A 22,719-nucleotide genomic window follows, 5' to 3' on the forward strand; every position below is an offset into this window, starting at 1 on the left:
AGAATAGGACCCAGAACAGACCCTTGTGGCACACCGCTTGTAACCAGGCTCTGCTCAGAATACTTGCCATTAACAACAACCTTCTTATATCTACGCTTCAGCCAGCTGCAAATTCACTGAACTATCCAGGGATTAAGTCCAATCTTCACTAACTTATCTATCAGCTTTTTATGTGGAACCGTATCAAAGGCTTTGCTGAAGTCCAGATAGGCAATATTCACGGCACCACCTTCATCCAATACCTTTGCGACATACTCAAAGAAATCAATGAGATTAGTCTGACATGATTAGCCCTCAGTAAAGCCATGCTGGTTTGGGTCCAATAAGTTATTGGTTTTTAGGTGCTGATTTGTCCTCTTTTTGAGTAGAATCTCCATCATTTTAACTATAACTGATGTCAAGCTAACTGGCCTGTAGCTACTAGCTTCTTCTCTACTGCCCTTCTTGTGGATAGGCACAACATTGGCCATTCTCCAATCATCAGGAGCATATTCTGTTAAAAGGGATTGGTTAAAAAATCAGTCAGAGGGGAGGCAATCACATATCTGAGTTCTTTAAGAACTCTGGGGTGGATGCCATCTGGACCCATTGCCTTATTTGTCTTTAATCGTTCAAGTTCTTCTAAGACATCAGCCTCTGAGATCGCTGGAGCTGAATCCCTACAGCTGGAAGCAATGCTATATCCACTCATAGTATTATATTTATTATTATTATTATTTATTAAATTTGTATGCTGCCTTATAAAAATATTATAATTTATTTATGACTCCACTGGTCAGAGGTAAGAACAAAAATCTTACATGAAAAATTGTTCTTTTTAAAAAAAGAACAATTTTAATTTTTTGATACTACTAATACTGTACATAGTCTTAGTTCTGCCTCTAACAAACCTGGATTTGCAAGTTAGATGTAGTCTTAGGTTTTTCGATACTGTAATAAAGCAGACTACAAAATATGTTTTTAAAAATTTGCTATCAAACTAGGACTATGGAATTTTAAGGACCAGGGAGTCTTCTGAAATAAATTAAGGTTATAAAGTGTGGTTTTTCTGTTTCAAGGTGAATTCATCATTGGCCGAGTCATCAAAGCAATGAACAATAATTGGCATCCTGAATGTTTTCGTTGTGAACTCTGTGATATAGTTCTTGCTGATTTGGGTTTTGTGAAGAACGCTGGCAGGTAAGAATAGATAGATAGAACTGTATCTGCATTTTATATGTTAAAATGTTAGCAGAGATAGGCATAGAAACTAAATGTGAAGTTGAATGCATTGTATAAGCCAGTGACAAGTTGTAGAAAGGAACATAATGTCTCTACAAAGTCTGGAGATTGTATTGGCAGCCGTTCTTAAAATGGTAATTCTTTTACATAAAACACCAGGAAGTAGCTAAGCATCTTTATAAATACAGTTATATTAAGATGGATAATACTTACCAACAGTTTGGTGGATAAACAGAATTCTGCATCAGTATAAACAAAATTGCTTTATTCTGCTTTTGAATGTATTTCCAGTTACGTAAGAAATATAACAGTTTTAAAATATATATTTTAAGTACAAATGTGAGCACAAAGAAAGTAAATTTTAAAAAATCATTTGGAAAAAAATAGAATAACTTCAAAATGCATGCAGCAGCTTTCAATTTTCTAGCCTATTCTTAGCATTTATATAATTTCCCTTAATGAAGATAATTATTGGAAATTAAACATTTTTATTTGTTTGTGAATTCTCTGAACCTATCTTTATGTTTTATATTTCTTCTATCATATTGTCTAATAAAGTTTAGAACACTAAAAATATTTTTTAGAAAAATTAAAGGCAGTCCTTGCGCCTTTCCTTTAGTAGATATTAGGTATTTGTGATCATAGCATACTTCAATTTAGAAAACAGAACTGAAGTGCTAAAAGGCAAATGGCAGTAATTTACACTGTTTTAGCTAAACATTTAGCTTGTATGTATATATGTTCTAAACATACTGGAAAACATCAAACCTTATAAGATGCACAGTAAAAAGTTGACTAGGATCTGAAAAGTAGCAATAGCAATAGCATTTAGATTCATACAGCACTTAACAGTGCTTTACATTACTTGAAGCAGTTTACAGAGTCAGCATATTGCCCCCAACAATTTGGGTCTTTATTTTTGCCACTTTAGAAAGATGGAAGGCTGAGTCAACAGCCAGGTGAGAATTGAACTGCCAAATTGCAGGCAGCAGAAGCAGCCTGCACTTTAACCACTGTGCCACTGCAGCTCGTGTCGAAAGATAATAAACATAATAATACAAACGTCTTGTGATAGAACTGCAGCAAAGTTATTTTGGCAAAATAAAGCAGGTAGCTGTACAAGCTCAGTTGCTCCAGCTTCAAATCATCATTGTTCCAAGACACTATGGTAGATTCAGTCTACATTAAATAGGGCTAAGTGCCCAACTGGACTTACATCTTGCATTATTAAAGTGAATTAAGTTAATGATTTGTAGCAAGCTCTTTAAGAATTCATTAACTATATTCAGTCATATTAAAAAAAATGCATATAAGAGAAATTGTGGTTTGTGCAGTAAAGGGCTACCAGAAATTTTACTACCACACTGTGGGCGTGGCTTATGCAGGACACTCTGCATTTTCGTTCAACATCTTTCAGTGCAAATTGGGTGCTCTGTGGTGGAGCTCCATTTTCACTACCCCACTGCATCGTCCCGTCCTGTCTAGGCAGTAGCCCACCCCTGAATTTGTGCACTCTGCTATTGAAAATGGTATCTACAGCCAAATCTGTAATTAAAAGGAACACTTTGTTCAAATGTGATGTTTGTAATTTATTCATCTTGAGGTATAATAAAAAGCATTAGCAGTTTTTGTATTCTTCTACAACTATGGTGGGAGAATTATAAAGATGGTTTAAAACTAAATCCCATATTCATAAACCTCTCAAAAGTTTGTATTGTAGATATCAATGTTAAACAGCTTTGGGGCTGAATTCCTTGTTATATTGCAGGCTGCAGAAAGTAGGATTGGACAGCTCTTGGATATTGCTAAAACTTTTCTATTCACTGCTTTAATATTTTAAATGGTCAATTCTTTCGTCACTTATGAACATTTATTTTCTGGAGAAATTACTAAACTTTTGTTCACTGAAATTTCAATTTATATCCTAATGGAATTATTACTTGGTGCTATTTGCTATGCAAAAGTTATCACAAGATTGATAACTTCACACAACCTAATCTCATTCTTGAAATGGTTATGATCAGGTAAAGTTGCCTCTTAATTGTCTGTACATCCAAAGATGCTTATGAAAAATGTTATTGGCAATATTTTCAGTGATAGTAACATTCAAAGAAGTATTCTAGGAAATCAAAAGAATTATGTGTCCTGATAGACTTTGTAACTATTATCTCTCACCCATCCCCCAAAATTAAAAATGCTAGAGAGAAGGCAAAAAAAAAAGGAGATACTATCCATCCTGGCCAATAGCAGGGCTTTCAAAATGCCACCATCTACCATCTCACTACTCCTTCCCAGTTAGGATTGTTGTATATGCTTTGTTTCCTTAACAATTAAGTACAGAGCTTCTGTTTTTGTAGGAAAGCAGTTCTACTTTCTAGGAGTTCAAATGGTACCGCACAGAAAACCTTTGTTAAGGAAGGATTTTGTTTTCAGGAATCTAAAGTTCAGATTTAGCACTTAAAGAGCTGTCGTTTGTTTTCCCATCATAACTTGAAGGTAATCTTGCAACTCTTTTGGGGCAAAACAAACCACACAAGGCCTCTTGAAACTTTTCAGCGACAAAAAAATACATGACAGGATCTAGGGCACCATTTAAGCTGGTGAGGCAGGAAGTAATGCGATTGCCAAGTGCCAGGATCCTCTGCATGGCACAAGAAGTCTTCACACCATCATAATTGAGGATATAAATGTAGCGGTTGACATGATAGGGCACAAAGCAGACCAAGAAGATTGTAAGAACCATGATTATCATTTTGATGGCTTTTTCCTTTAGATGATTTTCAATGCGGTGCCCCTTCTTCAGGCTTTGTATGATCAGTAAATAGCAGGTTACTGTAGTAAAAAATGGAAAAGTGAACGCAACAGCCAGAGAGACAAGAGCGTGCCGTGATGCTTTCTCTCTGTAGAGTTGGAGGCAGACGGTGGTATTATTCATCTCAACTGTCTGCACACTGATCAAAAGAGGTGCCATGGCCACGGCAACAATAACCCACAGGAAGGCACAGGTCAAATGAGCATAGAGTGACCTGCGGAGTTTGAGGGATTTCACGGGATGCACGATAGCTAAGAAGCGATCTATGCTGATGCACATGAGGAAGTAGATGCTCGCATACATGTTGAGGTAGAAAAGAAACCCTGTGAGTCGGCAAGGGAGCTCTCCAAATGGCCAGTGATTGCCTGAAAAGTGGTAGACCAACCGAGTTGGTAAGATGAGCACAAAACACAGATCGGCTACAGCAAGATGCATCAGGAAGACGTTGGCAGGGGTATCTGATTTTTGGTCCCGAATGAAGAGCCAGAGCGCCAGAACATTGCCCAAAAAGGCTAGGATGAAATCGAGAAGGTAGAAAATAGCAAAAAGGATGTTTTCCATGTGACTCTCTTTGCCACATTGCTCTGAATTTGACAGGGAAATGTTGAATAACAGGCCTGAAGAGTCTGCTTGGCTGTTCATTCCTCACAACTGGTCTTCAATGTGAGCCTGAAATACCAAATAAATCAACTTGGATGAAAATGTTACAATACCAAGAAATCTGTGTTTTATTATTTATTATATGAACTAGCAAAACCTCCTGATTTTTTCCCTTGCTATTGGATATTGATTAGGTTTTGTCTGATAACTCCCTTCCCAGAGTTTTGAAAAAGCTGCCTCCAAATCATCAGGAGATCCTCTAGAATGAGATAATATAAACAAACACATTATATATGGATGAGCACATGAAGCCTGGCTATTCTTTTTATAAACCATGTGTGAAAATTAGGTACAATTCTCGGAGAAGGTGTTCTGTTTTAAATTTTTTGGTTAGCCATATTTCAATTAATTGCCCTACTTGTAATTAGTCACAAGCCTAATTATCCCTGTACATAATATAGGTATATGTATTCACTTCAAGTGAAGGTACACACACACAAACACACACTATGTAACATATTTTTGCTGATAATCAAAGGAAACTATTATAGATGTATTTCGGGCTTATTTGCCTTCATCAGGTAGCCACACCCTTACTGGGATTTGAACATGGGGCTCTGCCTTGTAAGGCACTCAACAGAAAATCACACACACACACACAAACACACACATATGTACCTTCACTTGAAGTTCCACAGAAGTGGGATGGATAGGTAGGTAGGTAGGTAGGTAGGTAGATAGATACCATTTGCTTGATTCAAAGTGCTTTGTAGATAAATCTTTGTCGAGAAATCTTTGTAAATTAAAGCAATATAAATGCTAAAAATTTCTGTTCCCATGGTTAATCTTATCCTATCTCTTTAGACATAATAGATACATTATGCATACAAATCTAATAAATAATAATAATAATAATAATAATAATAATAATGAAAAGCATAGAAATAATATAAATGGAAAATTCAGCATTATTAGGATCTAGATCTAGTATTACGTGGAACCTAAAACACTTTATACTATCTAATTGCAAGTGTTAATTTTGCAACTAGACCACAGATATTGAAAAAAAGATTTAAAAAAGAATTTCCTCTATAGCAAAAACGTAGTATTACTTTATGTCTTAATGAAGCTTGAACAAACATTCCCAAGTTCTAGTCATGCAGCAGATTGCCTTTTGCAATTCAATTCTTCACTTTATTAAGGGAATAATAGTCTTTAAAATACATTATAGAAATCATAGCTACTTCTATTTTCTTAGAACAGCAAGGCTTTTCCTTTTTCATTCATCCAAAGTTATGCTCTTATGAGTATTATCAAAATTAAAGAATAAATGTCTTCTATTATGTATACATCTAGTAATATTAAGTAGAACACCCAACTATATTCTTATCATTATAGACAGCACCTTTTGAACAGTAGTAACAGAAACTGTTCGTTTGGAAACACCAATACAATTTAGGAGATGCTGTATTTTCTAGGCTAATAAATCTTGCCCACTCTGATACCAAAACTCTTACCTCTTGCAGTCTGTTTGCAGTCCAATCGAGTTGTGATGAAAATCTCTGAGCTCTTTACAACACGAGCAAATTTAGGAAAAAGAACACAGCTGTAAAAAGTTCCATCAGGGGTTGACTGTAGGAAGTTCAGTGAAAAGGGAGCTGCTCTATATAGAGCTCTGCTAGGTGTGATAGTCCTTTATCATCTTGCTCACAGAAGAGGAGGGGAGATAACATGCCTGTTGTGAAAGACACTCTTAATTCCAGCTAAGCTCTTGGAGGAGGGAGTTGCTAATTGTTATTGCATTTATGAATATTCCAATGTTTCCCCCTGCTCATTAAAGCCTCTTTCTTTGGACCTCTGCCTTTTCCACTGTGCCTTTGGAGTCCTCGGGCTGCCTTAGAGGCCTTGGAGAGTATTGCAGAAGGGGAGGGGAAATCTAGTGCTACAGACACAACAGGACATTTCAGAAAGGGACAATTCCATAATGGTGGGAATGCGAGTGAGAAGGACGGCTACCATAGTAACGGCTTTGTGATTCTAAGACCTCCCTTTGCTTTGCGCTGGACAAGGATCTATAGGATAGTAGACAGGGGCTTCCAAATGAGCTGGGCTGCTAATGGTTTATCAGTGGAAAGGGCTGAAGGCCCCTTATTCAGTAAAATGGGAGGGCATTCTTCTTAGGACACTTGCAGTAGGGTCTCTGTGTCTTGCCCTGTATAATTAGACTTCATTCCACAGAGAGGAATAAAATTGATGCCTTTATCCTGAGAGCAACACAGCTGCATACTCCCATTTATAAAGAGACGCTGTCTGCTTTCTTTGTGCGAACTGTAGCTCTTGTTTTAGTATCTTCAGCTTTGGGGAGGAAGAGCAGAGAAGACTTGTGAAGCAAGTGTGCTAATAACATTCCTTTCCACTTATGCGGACTGGGCTTTCTATTAGAGACTTGTAAGAAACACAAGATCCACAGTGGCCTGGTGGAACTGAGATTTATTATTAGCTTCCTTCTATTGATAATGACCTAGAGGCCAAGTGACCTTGCTCGGATCTTTCAGGAAGCCTGGCAGACTTTGTGGCATTAATTTGAGTTGCTTGGCTCTTTTCTAATTGGTATTTGCACAGTTGTATCGATCAGCAGCTTTTCATGTTATCTGTGCATTCAGTCCCATAAATGAACAAAACAGAGCATATTCTACTTAGGGAAAACTGCAAAATTAAATGTAAATGCATTTGTGTGTCCTTGTATGTTTGAAATGTCTTGACTTTTTAAAAACCAGAAGTAGATGCACAAAAATTCCATTTGCTGAAGAAAAAAATACTATCATCTACCTAAACCAGTTCAGTGTTAATGTAATTCATGCAATCACAAGCTCCAAACATGGTTTATGAATTAATGTTTTCATTAAGGTTCAGAAGCTCTGAAGTCTAACAATCAGTTCGTTTGTAAATTACCGTTATTTGAATGATGCCTCTCAACATTTCTCTTTCCAACTACACTTTAGACACCTCTGTCGGCCTTGCCATAATCGTGAGAAAGCCAAAGGTTTGGGCAAATATATTTGCCAGAAATGTCACCTGATAATTGATGAACAGCCTCTTATGTTCAGGAACGACTCCTACCATCCTGATCATTTCAACTGCACCCACTGTGGGTATGTACTAAATAGTTATAAATCTCCTTTTACATAATACATTATTGAATTGGATCTCCTTGGAACATGAATCACCCATTAAAAAGCTATATATAAAGTGTCCAAAATACAAAATTAATTCGATAAACTTTTACAATAGAAAACCTTTCTGAGGTTTAATGGACAATGGCCTACTATTGTTAATTATTTCTGATTTCTAAAATACAAATCACAAACAAAATCTACTATTAAAAGGAATTCTTCCAAAGTTGAATAGAATAGAATTCTTTATTGACCAAGTGTAATTGGACACATAATGAATTTGTCTTTGGTGCATATGCTCTCAGTGTACATAAAAGAAAAATACATTTGTCTGTGTAAGTATGTGGAAGAATGTATATATACTAAGGAGTATATTTATATTTTAGAACTTTTCCTCTTTTTATGTTTGGCAAGAAGTCAAATAAGTGCCTGTTTTAGATTATGTAGTGACTATTACATAATTACTATCTGTGACAAATGTTGATCCCAAAGTCTTAATTACTAATGTTGTGTATAGGAAGGAATTGACCGCTGATGCCAGGGAGCTGAAAGGAGAGCTCTACTGCCTGCCCTGCCATGATAAGATGGGCATTCCAATCTGTGGGGCTTGTCGACGGCCTATTGAGGGTCGAGTGGTCAATGCTCTAGGAAAACAATGGCACGTTGAGGTGAGAGCTTCCCCAATCTGCTGCTTGCTGGAAATCAATATTGCCCTTCCGTTTTTGATACAGTGTGTTTTCCTGATTTAATAGATATTGCCACTGCTCTTCGTACATAATGAAATCAATCTTTATTTTGCATTTAGTGAAATTTGTAGCCTCTCTTGTCTCAAATATAAAAATAATAAACAATGTGTGCAACAATAATAGATGAAATTGCTTTCTGCCTTAAAATATAAATTTACTAACTAATGTATTAGGTCAGGAAAATTGTATCCTTCCAAGTGGTGTTGAACTACAGCTCCCAGTTTCTGTGAATTGTTCCCAGCATGATCCACGATTAAGGATATGAGAAGGAAGAATTCAGAAACATCTGAAAGACCAGAGTTGTTACTATTTTTAAAAATCCTCTTGCTGAAATCTTACAATAAAAACTGCAAATGGTTTCCAACATTTTTAGATTGGATGGCTGTGAGTGAATCCCTCTTTGTGTTTTTTAATATAAGCAGTGAAGGGCTACCAAATGTTTTACTACCACACTGTGGGCGTGGCTTATGCAGGATGCCCTACATTTTCTTTCAACATCTTTCAGTGCAAATTGGGTACTCTGGGGTGGAGCTCCATTTTCGCTACCCCACTGCATTACCCCCTGACTGGGCAGTAGCCCAGCCCTGAATATAAGTATTGTACACCAAGTACAAATGTTAATCTGAATTGGACAATCAGGAAAAAAATAATATCATAAATTATATCAAGATATTTCATAGCCTTATAAAGTATCAGATTAAAATGTGATTGAAAAGCAACTAGAACCCATTGAAATGGTGTAACACAGCAGTCCCCAAACTAAGGCCCAGGGGCCGGATGCGGCCCACTGAGGCAATTTATCCAGCCCGCGGCAGCACACGAGATTTTACATGGAGCCGGGCGTTGGAGTTGGGGGCGGGGAGTGACGAAAGTGCAAGGCTGGCTAAAGTTTTTCTTTTTTTGAATGACGAAGGTTTTTCTTATTCTGAATGTTGCACGTGCGCGCACACTCCCCATCCCCTTGTGGGCTGGCAGGGGGATGGGGGCGGAGAGGCCACAACCGAGAGGCTCAACACCTGCCCATCCGCGGCGGGCGGGGGCGACCGCGGCTCCCTTTCCTTCTCCCGCCGGCAGCCATCGCTGCAGGTTCCTTGGGTGGGAGCTGCCACTCCCTCTGGACAGCCCAGCCAGGCGGCCGTAGAAAGTGCAGAGATTGTTAGAAAGTGGCAGAACCCACCCAAGGAACTTGCGGCGACTGCTGCCGGCTTGGCTGGAGGCGACGGTGGTAGACATAGGCAGTGGGAGAAGGGAGACGTGGCTGCCCCTGCCCGTTGCGGATGTGCCGGTGCCATGCCTCCCCACCCCCTGGCCTCTGCAGAGAGGTAAGCAAGAGAGAAAGAGAGAACAAGAGAGAGAGAGAAAGAGAGTGTGAGAGAGAGATATCAACAGACAGAGAGCAAGATAGAAAGAAAGGAGAGAAAGTGAGAAATAGAGATAGCAAGAGAGAGAACAAGAGAGAGAAGGAAAGCAAGAGAAAAAGAGAGAGAGAGAGAAATCAAGTGAGAAGGACAGAGAGAAAGAAAGAAAGAGAGAGAAAGAAAACAAGAGAGAGGGACAGAGAGAGAGAAAGAAAGGGCTATAGAGGGAGAGAGGAAGAGGGAGAGATAGTGAGTGAGAGAGAGAGAAAATCAAGTGAGAGGGATAGAGAGAAAGAAAGAAAGAGATAGTAAGAGAGAGAGAGAGAAAGAAAACAAGGGAAAGAGTGAGAGAGGAAGAAAGCAAGAGAGAGAGGGACAGAGAGAGAGAGAAAGAAAGGGAGAGATAGAGAGGGAGAGAGGGAGAGGGAGAGATAGAGGGAGTGCGAGAGAGGAAGAAATCAAGAGAGAGAGAGAGAGAGAAAGCAAGAGAGAGAAAGAGGGACAGAGAGAGAGAAAGAAAGGAATAGAGTGGGAGAGAGAAAGGAAGAGGGAGAGATACCAAGAAAGTGAGTGAGAGAGAGAGAAAGAGAGAGAAAAAAGGAGAGGAAGTAAGGGAGAGAGAAAGAAAGAGAAAACTCGGCAAGGAGTTGGGGACTTGCTCCACTTCACCTCCTCCTCCTCCCTCAAGGCGGCGGCATTAAGAAAACCGCAGGGGTTTTTTTATAGTCCAGCCCTCCAACAGTCTGAGGAACAGTGATATATAATATATCCAAGGTTTTTTTTAATATTGAAGATAATTTTATGAATATTCTATTTTAATATGTTTGATACCAGGGTATTTCATCTTAGTAGTAGTTGTGAGAATCTAGTGTAAAAATATTACTAAATAAAAAAAACACAAATGTTTAAAACAAAGACTGTATTCCCAGCTTATTGCTTAACCTAGGAATGCTGTGGTAACAATGATTCAAAAGATGCAATTGTGAACATGTTTAGAAACACTAGAATTCAAGTCCAGCACAAGTATGAGTGTCATTGATAATTTTTGCTTCAGATGAAATTTGACATTCTGCCTCTAATCCTGTGAAATGAAGATAACATGGAGTGAAACACAACATATGGTATTGCAGAATTTGATTCTAACTCCCATTTCTTCTTGGCTATTTGGTATAATTTAGAAGTCAGTATGCAGTAAAATAAAAATGAAATATCTTCAGATGTGGTACTTTCTTAAGGCCATTGTTTCTAGTTCATCATTATTTGAACATCCCCTTGAAGGAGGTGACTATACACAAAACAATGAAATAATATGAGCTTGATGGATATCTTTGGTTTTGCTTATTTTCCCATATGAAAAACTCCTTGGACATATCATTTGTTGTGCTTGACATAACAACTCCTTTGACAAAGACCCTTTGACATAACATGTCCTTTTTACTTTATAGCACTTTGTTTGTGCCAAATGTGAGAAGCCATTCCTGGGACATCGGCATTATGAGAAAAAGGGTCTGGCTTACTGTGAGACTCATTACAATCAGGTAAAGTCTACTGTCCTTTATAAGATACATTGTTTCTCTTTTTGTTTTTCTTTCTTTCCTTTCCCTTCCTCCTTTCCTCCTTTCTTTCTTTCCTCCTTTCTTTCTTTCCTCCTTTCTTTCTTTCCTCCTTATTTTCTTTCTTTCCTCCTTTCTTTCTTTCTTCCCTCCTTTCTTTCTTTCCTCCTTTCTTTCCTCCTTACTTTCTTTCCTCCTTTCTTTCCTCCTTTCTTTCTTTCTTTCTTTTTTTCTTTCTTTCTTTCTTTTATCCTGCAAGATACACAGTTTGAATGGGATAATTTTTTAAAAGTTAAAATTTAAAGATATAATAGACATACTAGTCTTAATAAGTATTTAATGTGTAGGAATACTTTGCACTTGGGACGGAAATGCAAATCAAATTGCCTCTAGGTTGGCTAACCATAAATAGCCATTCATAAGTATGGAGCGGAATGAAGGGCAGGAAAAAGAGAAGTCAGTGCCAAGAGTTTCTTAGGTGGAATTTACTGGAAGAAAACATCATGTCTTGCAGGGAGAAATAAGGCATAATTTATTGTTTGTTGCAAGCTAGACTCCTGAAAGAAATAGATTATTTTTCACTCTGCTGTGCTTCCTTATAAAGAAACAGAAAGGTGATTTAAAAACAACGCAGGTTTTCACAGCTTTCTCAAAGGAAACTGATCAGTAGCACTACTGGGCGCTACAAGAGAATCTGTAGTTTGGGGAAATTCTATAGGAATCTCTTATTTCTTTATGGGGCATCCCTGCACCGAGAGATCAGGATCTTTAAGAGAAGTTTGCTGTCTTTTTTAAAAGGGCACATCGAGTTCTCTTTCCTCTCATTTCACATTGCGCAAATTCTTCAGAACTGCATTTCCAATTAGAGGTTGGGGTCGAGTCAAATCTTGCGTTGTTACCTCTTCATCCATTTTTCATTGCCTAGCCCTAGAGCATATAACAGGCTTCTGTTGCAGATCTGAACTGCTGTCTTTTCTTTTCTCTGCAACCCATTGATTTTAGTGGGGCAAATAAACGTTAGAAGTATTTAGTGTTTGGGAAGGTCAACCTAAAGTTATTTTAAATATTCGAGTAAATTAAAAATATAGCCTTTCACACTGTTGGAAATGCTCTACAATTATTATCAAACACTTATCACCAATTGAAGGAGTCTTCCCATGTGGCCAAGTGGGCTCCTTAAACGATAAAATGTATAATTGCTCAGATTAATCTAAGGTCCTCTAAAAAGAGATAAACTGTATAATAAGTTAGATGAGTTCTTCCAAAGCAACAAGTACAATCTTGATTAATTTTTAGGTATAAATTGAAAAAAAATAATCTGAAAGTTATGAAATTTATAACAAACTCTCCTTCTTTCATTAGGCCCTACTCTTATCTGTTACGTTAGACAAAATCAGTGCAACAGCTTTCAACTTCAAAAAATATGGTTCAATATAAAGCAAAATTTTTTGTCTGATTCTGTACTTGAAAACTGTGTAAGATACATAGTTTTAGGAATTAAAATTCTTGATTCTTGTCAGTTCTGAAAGAAAAGGATTTGACTGGGTGAAATTCAGAGCAATAATTGAATTTCATGCTTCTAGGAGCACCAATGAATAAATTGTAAGGGCTGAAACATTCTTTCCTTTCAATGAAAATTATTGCTTTTGTTCTTTTTTATATGCAGCTCTTTGGAGACGTCTGCTACAACTGCAGCCATGTGATCGAGGGGGATGGTAAGCGGGAGACTCTCAATACAGTACACCCATTGCAGCTCTGCACGCACAATTTTCAATGATTCTTTTGACATCTGTCTACTGAATTTGGAACAACGCTACAGTGTGATAACATCCTATTCTTTACTATTTCTCACTAGTGGTATCTGCTCTCAACAAAGCTTGGTGCGTAAACTGCTTCTCCTGTTCTACCTGCAACATCAAGCTCACCTTGAAGTAAGTGGCCATCTAAGACTACCTCAAAAGGGATTTTCATAAAAAAGGGGTTGAAACAAAACAGTAAGGTCTTTATATGTGGTCCCAGCACACCTGTAATACTGTGTTTGGAGCTGATGTAAAGGAACTGAGCATCCCAAATGCCTGGTGGGCTTGAATCTGAGTATGAGATGCTTTAGCTTGAAACAGAGGCTAATAAAGTCTATAACAGAGGTCTTCAACCTTGGCAACTTTATGAGGTATGGATTTCAAATCCCAGAATTCCTCAGCCAGCATGGCTGGCTGATGAATTCTGGGATTTGAAGTCCACACCTCATAAAGTTGCCACGGTTGGAGACTTCTGGTCTATAATGTCATTTATGCCATGCAGAAAGTGAAGAGGAAGAAGTTTTATCACCTTCTCTCTCTCAAAACGTTAGGACCAGGAATCACCCAGGGAAATTGCCTGAAAGGAGATTTAGAACAGGCAAAGGAAAGCTGATCTTTATACAATTAATCTGTACAGCTAACCTGTGGAATGTACAGTGTTCCCTTGATTTTCGTGGGTTCGAACTTCGCGAAAAGTCTATACCACGGTTTTTCTAAAATATTAATTAAAAAAATACTTCGCTGTTTTTTCCCCTATACCATGGTTTTTCCCACCCGATGACATCATATGTTATCGCCAAACTTTCATCTGCTTTTAATAAATATTTTTTTAAATAAACTTTAATAAATAAACACGGTGAGTAATAATCTAAGTGGTTGCTAAGAGAATGGAAAATTGCAATTTAGGGGTTTAAAGTGTTAAGGGAAGGTTTGTGATACTGTTCATAGCCGAAAATAGTGTATTTACTTCCGCATCTCTACTTCACGGAAATTCGACTTTCGCGGGTGGTCTCGGAATGCATCCCCCGCGAAAAGCGAGGGAACACTGTATTACCTCTAGGCCTGGTAATAACTACTAACTTAAAGGACTTTAAAAAGGAATGGATAAACCCAGAGCGAACCTGCCCATCAAGTGTTTTTAGTATTTAGTTGTACCTTTGATTTGAAATCAGCCTCCCTCAAAAACTAGTTTGACCACCGAGTAAAGCCAAAACCCAGCAGACTTATTCTTTTTGTGGGCCCAAAGGAGCAACTACAAAGATTGCCACAATAATATGGATGAAATAATTGGCGGATATCTTTGGTTACTTGTCAAGGACACATTCCAACATCAAGGGGACATCAAGGGGACATTCTAACATCAAGGAGAAAAACATGTTTTATTAGAAAAAAACTCTATATAAGGAGGTTACCTGGACAAGGCCAAAGAGCAGTCAATGATTTTTTTTTCATTTAAATTTATTACAGTATTAGGTTTGTCCTTCATAGCCAAAGGGTTCCTCTACTGCTCCTGAGAGTTTAGAATCAATGAGGCACAGGAGAAATGTAAGAATTATAACAGAATAACAGAATTTGAGGGAAACTTGTTGGTCTTCTAGTCCAACCCATGCTCAAGCAGGATGCACTACACCATTTCAGACAAATTGTGTCTTAAACTCTTCCAATATTGGAACATTTACATCTTCTGAAGGCAATCAAGAAACAATCAATATTAACATAAATTGCAAGGATATAAGCAACAGGTTACAGTCATAAGTGGGAGGAAATGAACGATATGAACGATGAGAAGACTAATAATAATAGTGAATAGTTTGACAGTGGTGAGGAAATTATTTGTTTAGCAGAGTGATGGCATTCAGGGGAAAACTGTTCTTGTGTCTAGTTGTCTTGGTGTGCAGTGCTCTATAGTGGTGTTTTGAGGTTACTTAACATTATTAAGTGTATAATAAAATTAAATGTATCTAACAGTGTTGCAGACACCAATAGCATCTTATGCTTGGATAGTCACTTAAGTATTCTATTTTAAACCATAGGTTGAATAAGGCACATACAGTGGTACCTCAAGATACGAACCCCTCGTCTTACGAACAACTCGTGATACGAACCCGGGGTTCAGAAAAATTTTGCCTCTTCTTACGAACTTTTTTCGAGTTACGAACCGGCGTTCGGAGACTGCTGGGAAGCCGTGCGGCTGTTTTAAAAGGTGACAGCCGGGCGGCGGGGCTTCCCAGAAGCCTCCCGAACGCCGGTTCGTAACTCGAACAAAGTTCGTAAGAAGAGGCAAAATTTTTCTGAACCCCGGGTTCGGTTCGGGAGGTTGCTGGGAAGCCCCCCAGCCCGGCTGTCACCTTTTAAAACAGCCGTGCCGCTTCCCAGCTGTCTCCCGAAGCCGAACGCGGAAGTTCGGCTTTGGCGTTCGGCTTCAGGAGATAGCTGGGAAGCGGCGCGGCTGTTTTAAAAGGTCGCAGCTGGCCTGGGGGGCTTCCCAGCACCCCCCGAACCTGGGTTCGGGGTTCGGGGGGGTGCTGGGAAGCCCCCCAGGCCGGCTGCGACCTTTTAAAACAGCCGCGCCGCTTCCCAGCAGTCGCCGAAAGCCGTTTTTTTGCGGGGGGGGGGTTTGGTTACACGGATTAATTGACTTTACATTGTTTCCTATGGGAAACAATGTTTCGTCTTACGAACCTTTCGTCATACGAACCTCCTCCTTGCACCAATTAAGTTCGTATCATGAGGTATTACTGTATTTGTATATAGATTTACTACTAGGACTTTGGAGAGATTTGCCTAATAGTACTTAGTTTTCAAGCCCAACATGGCTTTTCTGAGTAGAATTTAATGGTAATGTCTTTCTTTCCAAGGAATAAGTTTGTGGAATTTGATATGAAGCCAGTGTGCAAGAAATGCTATGAGAAATTCCCTTTGGAGCTGAAGAAAAGGCTGAAGAAGTTGTCTGAGCTGACCTCCAAGAAAACACAACCCAAATCTCTGGATCTGAATTCTGCTTAAACAGGTCTCTGCCTCTTTCACAATGCACTCTTCTTCCCCAGTAGCAATCACACAAGAATTATCAAAGGGCCCAAGACACACAGAACCTCACCAGTTGCATCGTATAATCTGAATGTTTTCTGCTCAGGTATATAGCACAGAGTCTGACCTTTTTTGGGAGGGGGGAGAAGCTGTAGATACACATGAAAATGCACTATTTTCCTTTTGTTATAAATGTTTTGTGTGTGGGGGGGGGTGTCCCCATCTTTTAGCATTAAAAGCCAGATATATACCATATGTCACAGTATTCCATAAATTGTTAAAGTAAGGATTAGGGTTAGGGTGGGAAATAGATTACATTGTACCCTTTGTGAACATTATCTTAAAATGGCAATAATTAAGTACTGATCTAACAATTTCAGTTAAGCCATTATGACAATATGATAAATCTGCACTAGTTTTATTAGATGGCTGTCCATATCACTGTAATGGTGAAGCTTGACGCGTTTTCTTTTACCAACAAAATATTTCAGCTGCTGAAACAGAAACTAATGGTTAAGCTAAATCGTCTACCTACTATACATTTTCTCACACTGTAAACTAGAAACAGTTGAAAATAAGACCTGAATGGACCAAAACAATTTAGGTAGAAGCCTCTACTTTTTGAGACATTATGTCTCAGGCAAATATAACTAGAACAGATAATTTGGTGGTGAGGAGGTGAAGCAGATGTTCTCAGATTTTTAAACTGTTTATTCCTGTTTAATAATGACATCAGTGATTATTCTGTTAGCAACAAGGTTTTATGAACATCATTTGGCATAATCCATATGCTACACTTTACCATTTATCTTCATTTTATTATGATTCTGCTAATGCCATTCCAAATACCTATGCTGTATGGTATTATATCAATATTTTGCCCCCCTAATACTTTGGGTTTTCCATTTCTTGTAGCATTGCACCATAATACTTGTATTCTTGTGATCAGAACATGAATGAAGAAGGATGATTAGTACAGTTAGATGCTTATTTGACAAATGTTGGTTTCTCTTCAGTAATTATAGTAAATATGTATATTATCTCCTACTTGGTTTATTATTAGCAATTGTGTTTGGCACAAGAGAGGTTTTTTCCAGATTTTTTAATCTGAAAGCATACTTTTCAGTATAATGGAAGAGGAAAAAATGTACAAGGACTAGCATAATGATTATAATTAAGAGCAGAAAGCATTTTCATCAAGACCAGGGGTATCAAAATGAAGGCACACAGGCCAGATCCAGCCTGTGGGGTGCTTAAATCGGGTCCGCGGGGCCAGCCTCAAAATAACAAAGGACTGGCCTGCAGTCCATTTTCAACCTCCATGGCCTTCAGCAGCATTCTGACAGCTGAAAAATGGGCCACGTGGAGACATTGTGAGACCCATTTTTTGCCTCTGTGGCCTCCAGCAGCACTCTGCTGGCCAAAAACAGGTCATGCAGAGCCTCCACCCTACCTGTTTTCAGATGGCAGAATATTGCAAGAGGAGTGGATTACAATTATGTGGCCTCAAGTAAGTGCCTGATCTGGATAGAAAACAAGCAACATCCCATGTTAATACTACAGTTTAATGCCAAATTTTACATACTGTAGGTACCTTTAATCTACAATCAACTATCTATAACTGACAGCCATTTCTATTTACTATGAAAATTTAACTCTACTGTTAGATCTTGCATTAGCATGTTTTTATGGCTATTGTATTATTATTATTAATTGAGACCTTCCCATGGGATCTAGTAAGATATTTGAAGTTAGGTGTCTGTGAAATGCCATATCCATTTAAGCAAAGTATGTTTATGCTGGTTGTCAGTCTGTTATAATGTTGGAACAACATTTGCAACACCTTAGAGAGGCATATAAGCACTGTGCACCATTTGTGTTAGAGCAGAACTGACTGATTACATTGCTAAAGAACAGTGCACAGACATGAGCCAGAAGTCAAAACACAAAACACCTTGGCACTTATATAGCAGTTTAGCTGACTATGAAAGAGGCAGCTATATAAATTATATAAAATCAATTTATTGTAGTGATGTTTTCCTCTGAGGTCACGTTAGATAAACACTCTAAACCTCTTACTAAAGTACCCTTTAATCACCATAAAATAGACCAGAAGACTGAAGTTGAACAGGTTTTTTTTTTTACACCTTGGCGGTGCTATCACAGCTTTCAGCTATTCATATCACCATTATAACCAGAAGCAAGTCAAAACACCCTGTTGCATTATCCTACCCTGAAGACATAAATTATACCTATAGAGCCTGATTCTTACAAATACTTGCTCAGTAACATACACACAGATATAAACAGATAGGTGTCACAATATTACATGTTTCCAGCTCATGTAATACAAATAGTTTTCAACTTACAAGCACAATTGAGTTTACTCATTGGAGTCTTTAACCAAGGCACCTATGTGACCACCTCCCTCAACAATTGCAGTGAAAGCTCTTTCTGTTGCAGTTGGCTGTGCTTCGGAATATGGAGGCCCGATGTTCACCAGCACATGGAAATCTGCTACTGGCTGGGAGAGGTCAGTTGGCTAGGCCCACCACACTCCAGCCTGTACAAGGGCCCCATTTTCATAGTGATTCCAAAAGAATCTTTTGGAATCCTTCTTCACATTGTGCAACTTTGAGAAGAGGGTCTAAGCTTTGCATAGTGAAAACAATAACTTTTGCTAGCATTTTCTCCTCTGGAGAGGAAAATGTTAGTGAAGCTGGAATTCTGAAAGGCTCTGAGCTTGAATGTTTGCTAGTACAGTATTTTTGCCAGATTTGAGCTCCATTCCTTCAGCGCGTGGGACGAAAAGTCCCTCTGTCCCCTGGAATAATGGACCTCAAATCCTCCATTTGCAACCTTTCCTGATGGCTTTCTCCATTGACTTTCTGAGGAAGTTGGCAAAGAAGATCGCAAATGGTGATGACATGATCACAGGACACTTGGCAATTGGTCATGAAAGTAAACAGGTTGCCTAGTGTGCAAAATGCAGTTGTGTCAAGGATGAAAGTGGCACAATGTTTTACAAGTACTTGTAAAGCGTTTTACAATCCCTAAAGCAGTGGAATTGAGACCCCTTTAGGAGTTGAATGGCCATTTCGCAGAGGTCACCTAAGATCATGGGAAAAGACAAATTTCCCATGGTGTTAGGAACTGGTGTTATCTTTTATTCTGGTGCCTTGGAATATATTTTTACAATCTTTCCAAACAGGAGATTACAGTGGGGGGGGGGGGTATATCCTTCTGACTTTCCTGCCAATCACATTAAAACTCTGTTGGGAGAATTGGTGCTAGACTTATGATTGGGGGTCACCACAACATGAGGAACTGTATTAAGGGGTCACGGCATTAGAAAGGTTGAGAACCACTGCCCTAAAGTATATGTTCCATTGCCATTGTGCTGAATGGTTGTTAAACAAATGGTCATAAGTCGAAGCTTCTTCATTGATCATAAACATGTAAACATAACCAATACATGACACATGTTGCTGTTAAATGCAATCAAACAGGTTCATGTTACGTTATTCAATATATTGAATGTAGATGCACTATACTTGCTTGCACTATATTGTTGAAGTAAAATATTTTATGTGCACTTCATCTAAATTTATAAACGATTCCTGAAGTTAGCTAATAACTCTAATGCTTAAAGCACAATTTTTAACCACTGTAACATACTAACTCATTATCCTGTGGTAGTGTTGGCATTGCTAGATATTTCGCAAGAGATAATATATAGTTAAAAGGAACTACAGGCATTAAAATATTGTGACTAACAACACAACTTTATATATATAATATATATACATTCAAAAGTAAGTCCCTTAAACATAACCTCAACTATTTAGACAACCCTTAACTTTAGCATGGTAAATCACTTCAGTTTGTAAGATTTGATAGAGTATTTTCCTTCAGCATACTAATTATCTTTCAATGTACAGATATAAAATGTTTTACAAAACGTGCACCCATTTTATAATAGTTTTACTCTGTATTTTTCTCTAACAAAAAGGTAATTTCTGATGGGTTAAAATATTGTAATTACTTTCTATAGTTGGAATGATAAGCACAGCTATGTATCTTTTAAAGATAATATTAAAAACTTTTACAAGTCACATGCACATCATTGTGTTGTTTTTATCTATATTAGGTTTCTATCTGTTTAATAGAAATCATTGTCAGATTAATGCATCTTTCTCCATAGATAATATTCCAAGTATTATGCAAAATATTTTCCTTTCTAGGAAAATATGCTTTCATTCAGTTAACGCTGATTATATTATGGTTGGTCGCACAATCAGCCAGATGTTTATACTGGATTTTTTTCTACCTAAACAAGTCCTTCCCAAGGACTAGGAATAGGCAGATGTTGTTTGATGTTGTTAAAGGTACGGTTGCAGGATGTGGACTGTTCCAAGTTACCTTTTACAATTCAATGATGGTGATTTTATCAATGCTGATAACGGTCAAGTGGTGCTTCTAATGTTTTGGGATCGCATCCGATGAGTCTTTTATTACTGGTACTACCTTGGTTTCTTTTGCCACAGTCATTCTACTTCTAGTTGCAGAACTTTATATTTTGTGCGTTTCTCCAATTGTTCTCTATTTTGTCGTTTCCAGGTACTGCAGTGTCCACTATCTAGATTTTCTTTCTTAAAACAATTGTTTTACAAAATGTACTGTACTGCGGATGGCTAGAATATAGTAAGAATGTGATCAATATTTCCTAGGAAGGAGACTGCAATTATTAAAAGGATAATAATTTGGAACAAAATCTTGATATGCTGGGAGTACAATTTGTAGTCCACCCAGGTACGATTAAGCTGCAGTCAGCATAAGCCAACACATCTGGTATAGCAGCAATTGTATGGTTCTCTTCTCTTCAGTCAAAAAAAAAAGGTAACCATCCCATTTCTTTCAAGATAGCAAATATTGGAAATCTGGCACAACCTTTACATGATGATAGCTGCATCTTCAGGCAGGGATATTAGGCCTTTTCTGTTTGTTTACAATGTTCATTAGCAAATGAACATATGATGTCAACAAGTCATCCATTTTGTAACCCTTGGAAAAAAGCAAAACAATATTTATAGAGATAAACAACATCTACATACCCTTCAAAAGAGACCATCAAAAGCCAAAAAAGAAACAAAAAAGACCAAAATACTTCCTCATCAGCAATCAACACCCAGATGAGCAGATTAACACAAGATTAACATTAGACCAAAGCCAAAGAAGCAAACAAATAGCCCAATCAAGCAGCCACCAAGATCACTCCCACCAACATTGACAGGAAAAAGCCACTAATATATAGAAAGAGAGCAAACTCCACTCCCTACTAGCACTGAGGTTACCTAGTTCGGTAATGAAACATCTGCAAGGTCAAAGAGCCCCAAGGATACCAAAAAAAAAATCGAATAAATTCATCTGGAGCTTCAAATATTCTATCAGTAAAGTAATATTAAACCATCTCTTGGATATAGTTGCAAATATTTTAAATAGTTGAAAAGGCACATTTCCCTGTCTATGCAACCATTGAGCTGGTAATCATACTTAAAGTGTAATATTTGCACAAGCCAGATTTACTGTAATGGCTAGTTATCTGTTCCTTACAGAGTTGCATACTTAAATATCCTAAAACCAAGAGGGATTTACCCTTATGACACTCCGGCCCAAGAAGAACATTTTTCTGATAAGAATTTAGGGAAAATAGGAGAAGTTGTCTCTTTATAGAATTTTTGTCTATCATGTAGAATAAAGACTATTTTCTAGATCTGAAATCAAGTTATTTATGATTACTTTCCAAAGATATTGTAGAATTCATTGTGGAAAGTCAATCTTCCCCAAATCATTGATTATTTCACAAAAAGGAACCAAACTAATAGACATATCAACAGGAAGGAGGCAAGATCTGGTTCAATGCCTTCTTAAGTATGGCTTCTACTTCTTTACAATGATTCACAAATATACTAGCACATTTGTCAGCTTCAGAATTCACATGAAACACTACCCAAAGGCAACATCAAAAACTTTATAGGAATGTGATGAATCAAAACATTTTTCCTATATTTTTTCTATACTATAAGTATAGTAATAGACTTCCTAAAGTCTATTTTCTGATGAGCAATTTGTAGATATCTAAATTGCTCCTTCATGAAATATGTTTAGGAAATTTAGAAATCATATAGGTTGATAATATTTTGCTGGCTGGAAATCAGGCATTGTTCTTTCCTCCTTTTTTAGCAATCAAGAGGCTTTACAAATAGTCTTCAACTTATAACCACAATTTGGCTCCAAATTTCTGTTAAGACTGTTAAGTGAGTTTTGCCCCACTTTTAGGTTTTTCCTGCCACAGCTGTTAAGTGAATTGCTGCAGTTGTTAAGTTAGTAAGACAGTCACTAAATGAATCTGGCTTCCACATTGACTTGT

General features: G+C 37.8%; 3 protein-coding genes across 5 annotated transcripts in view; 1 reads left to right on the plus strand and 2 right to left on the minus strand.

Annotated features, from left to right (window-relative positions):
* LIMS2 (LIM zinc finger domain containing 2) overlaps positions 1-20,404 on the plus strand; it is a 42,885-nt gene extending 22,481 nt beyond the window's left edge. For all 3 annotated transcript variants that reach the window (XM_070753068.1, XM_070753070.1, XM_070753069.1), the window contains exons 5-11: positions 1,059-1,179; positions 7,636-7,785; positions 8,324-8,474; positions 11,356-11,448; positions 13,130-13,178; positions 13,319-13,394; positions 16,121-20,404. In XM_070753068.1, coding sequence (XP_070609169.1) covers positions 1,059-1,179; positions 7,636-7,785; positions 8,324-8,474; positions 11,356-11,448; positions 13,130-13,178; positions 13,319-13,394; positions 16,121-16,268 — 788 coding nt within the window. In that variant the 3' untranslated portion in view covers positions 16,269-20,404. The remainder of the gene's footprint in view (positions 1-1,058; positions 1,180-7,635; positions 7,786-8,323; positions 8,475-11,355; positions 11,449-13,129; positions 13,179-13,318; positions 13,395-16,120) is intronic.
* Positions 3,594-4,675, minus strand: GPR17 (G protein-coupled receptor 17). Its single transcript, XM_070754035.1, has one exon. The coding sequence runs from the start codon at positions 4,673-4,675 to the stop codon at positions 3,659-3,661; it is 1,017 nt and encodes a 338-aa protein (XP_070610136.1). The 3' UTR covers positions 3,594-3,658.
* The window catches only part of MYO7B (myosin VIIB), a 90,266-nt gene continuing 87,950 nt past the window's right edge, over positions 20,404-22,719 (minus strand). The window contains exon 48 of the mRNA XM_070753062.1: positions 20,404-21,353. Coding sequence (XP_070609163.1) covers positions 21,264-21,353 — 90 coding nt within the window. The 3' untranslated portion in view covers positions 20,404-21,263. The remainder of the gene's footprint in view (positions 21,354-22,719) is intronic.

Source organism: Erythrolamprus reginae, chromosome 5, assembly GCF_031021105.1.
Source record: "Erythrolamprus reginae isolate rEryReg1 chromosome 5, rEryReg1.hap1, whole genome shotgun sequence".
In the NCBI taxonomy this organism is placed as follows: domain Eukaryota; kingdom Metazoa; phylum Chordata; class Lepidosauria; order Squamata; family Dipsadidae; genus Erythrolamprus; species Erythrolamprus reginae.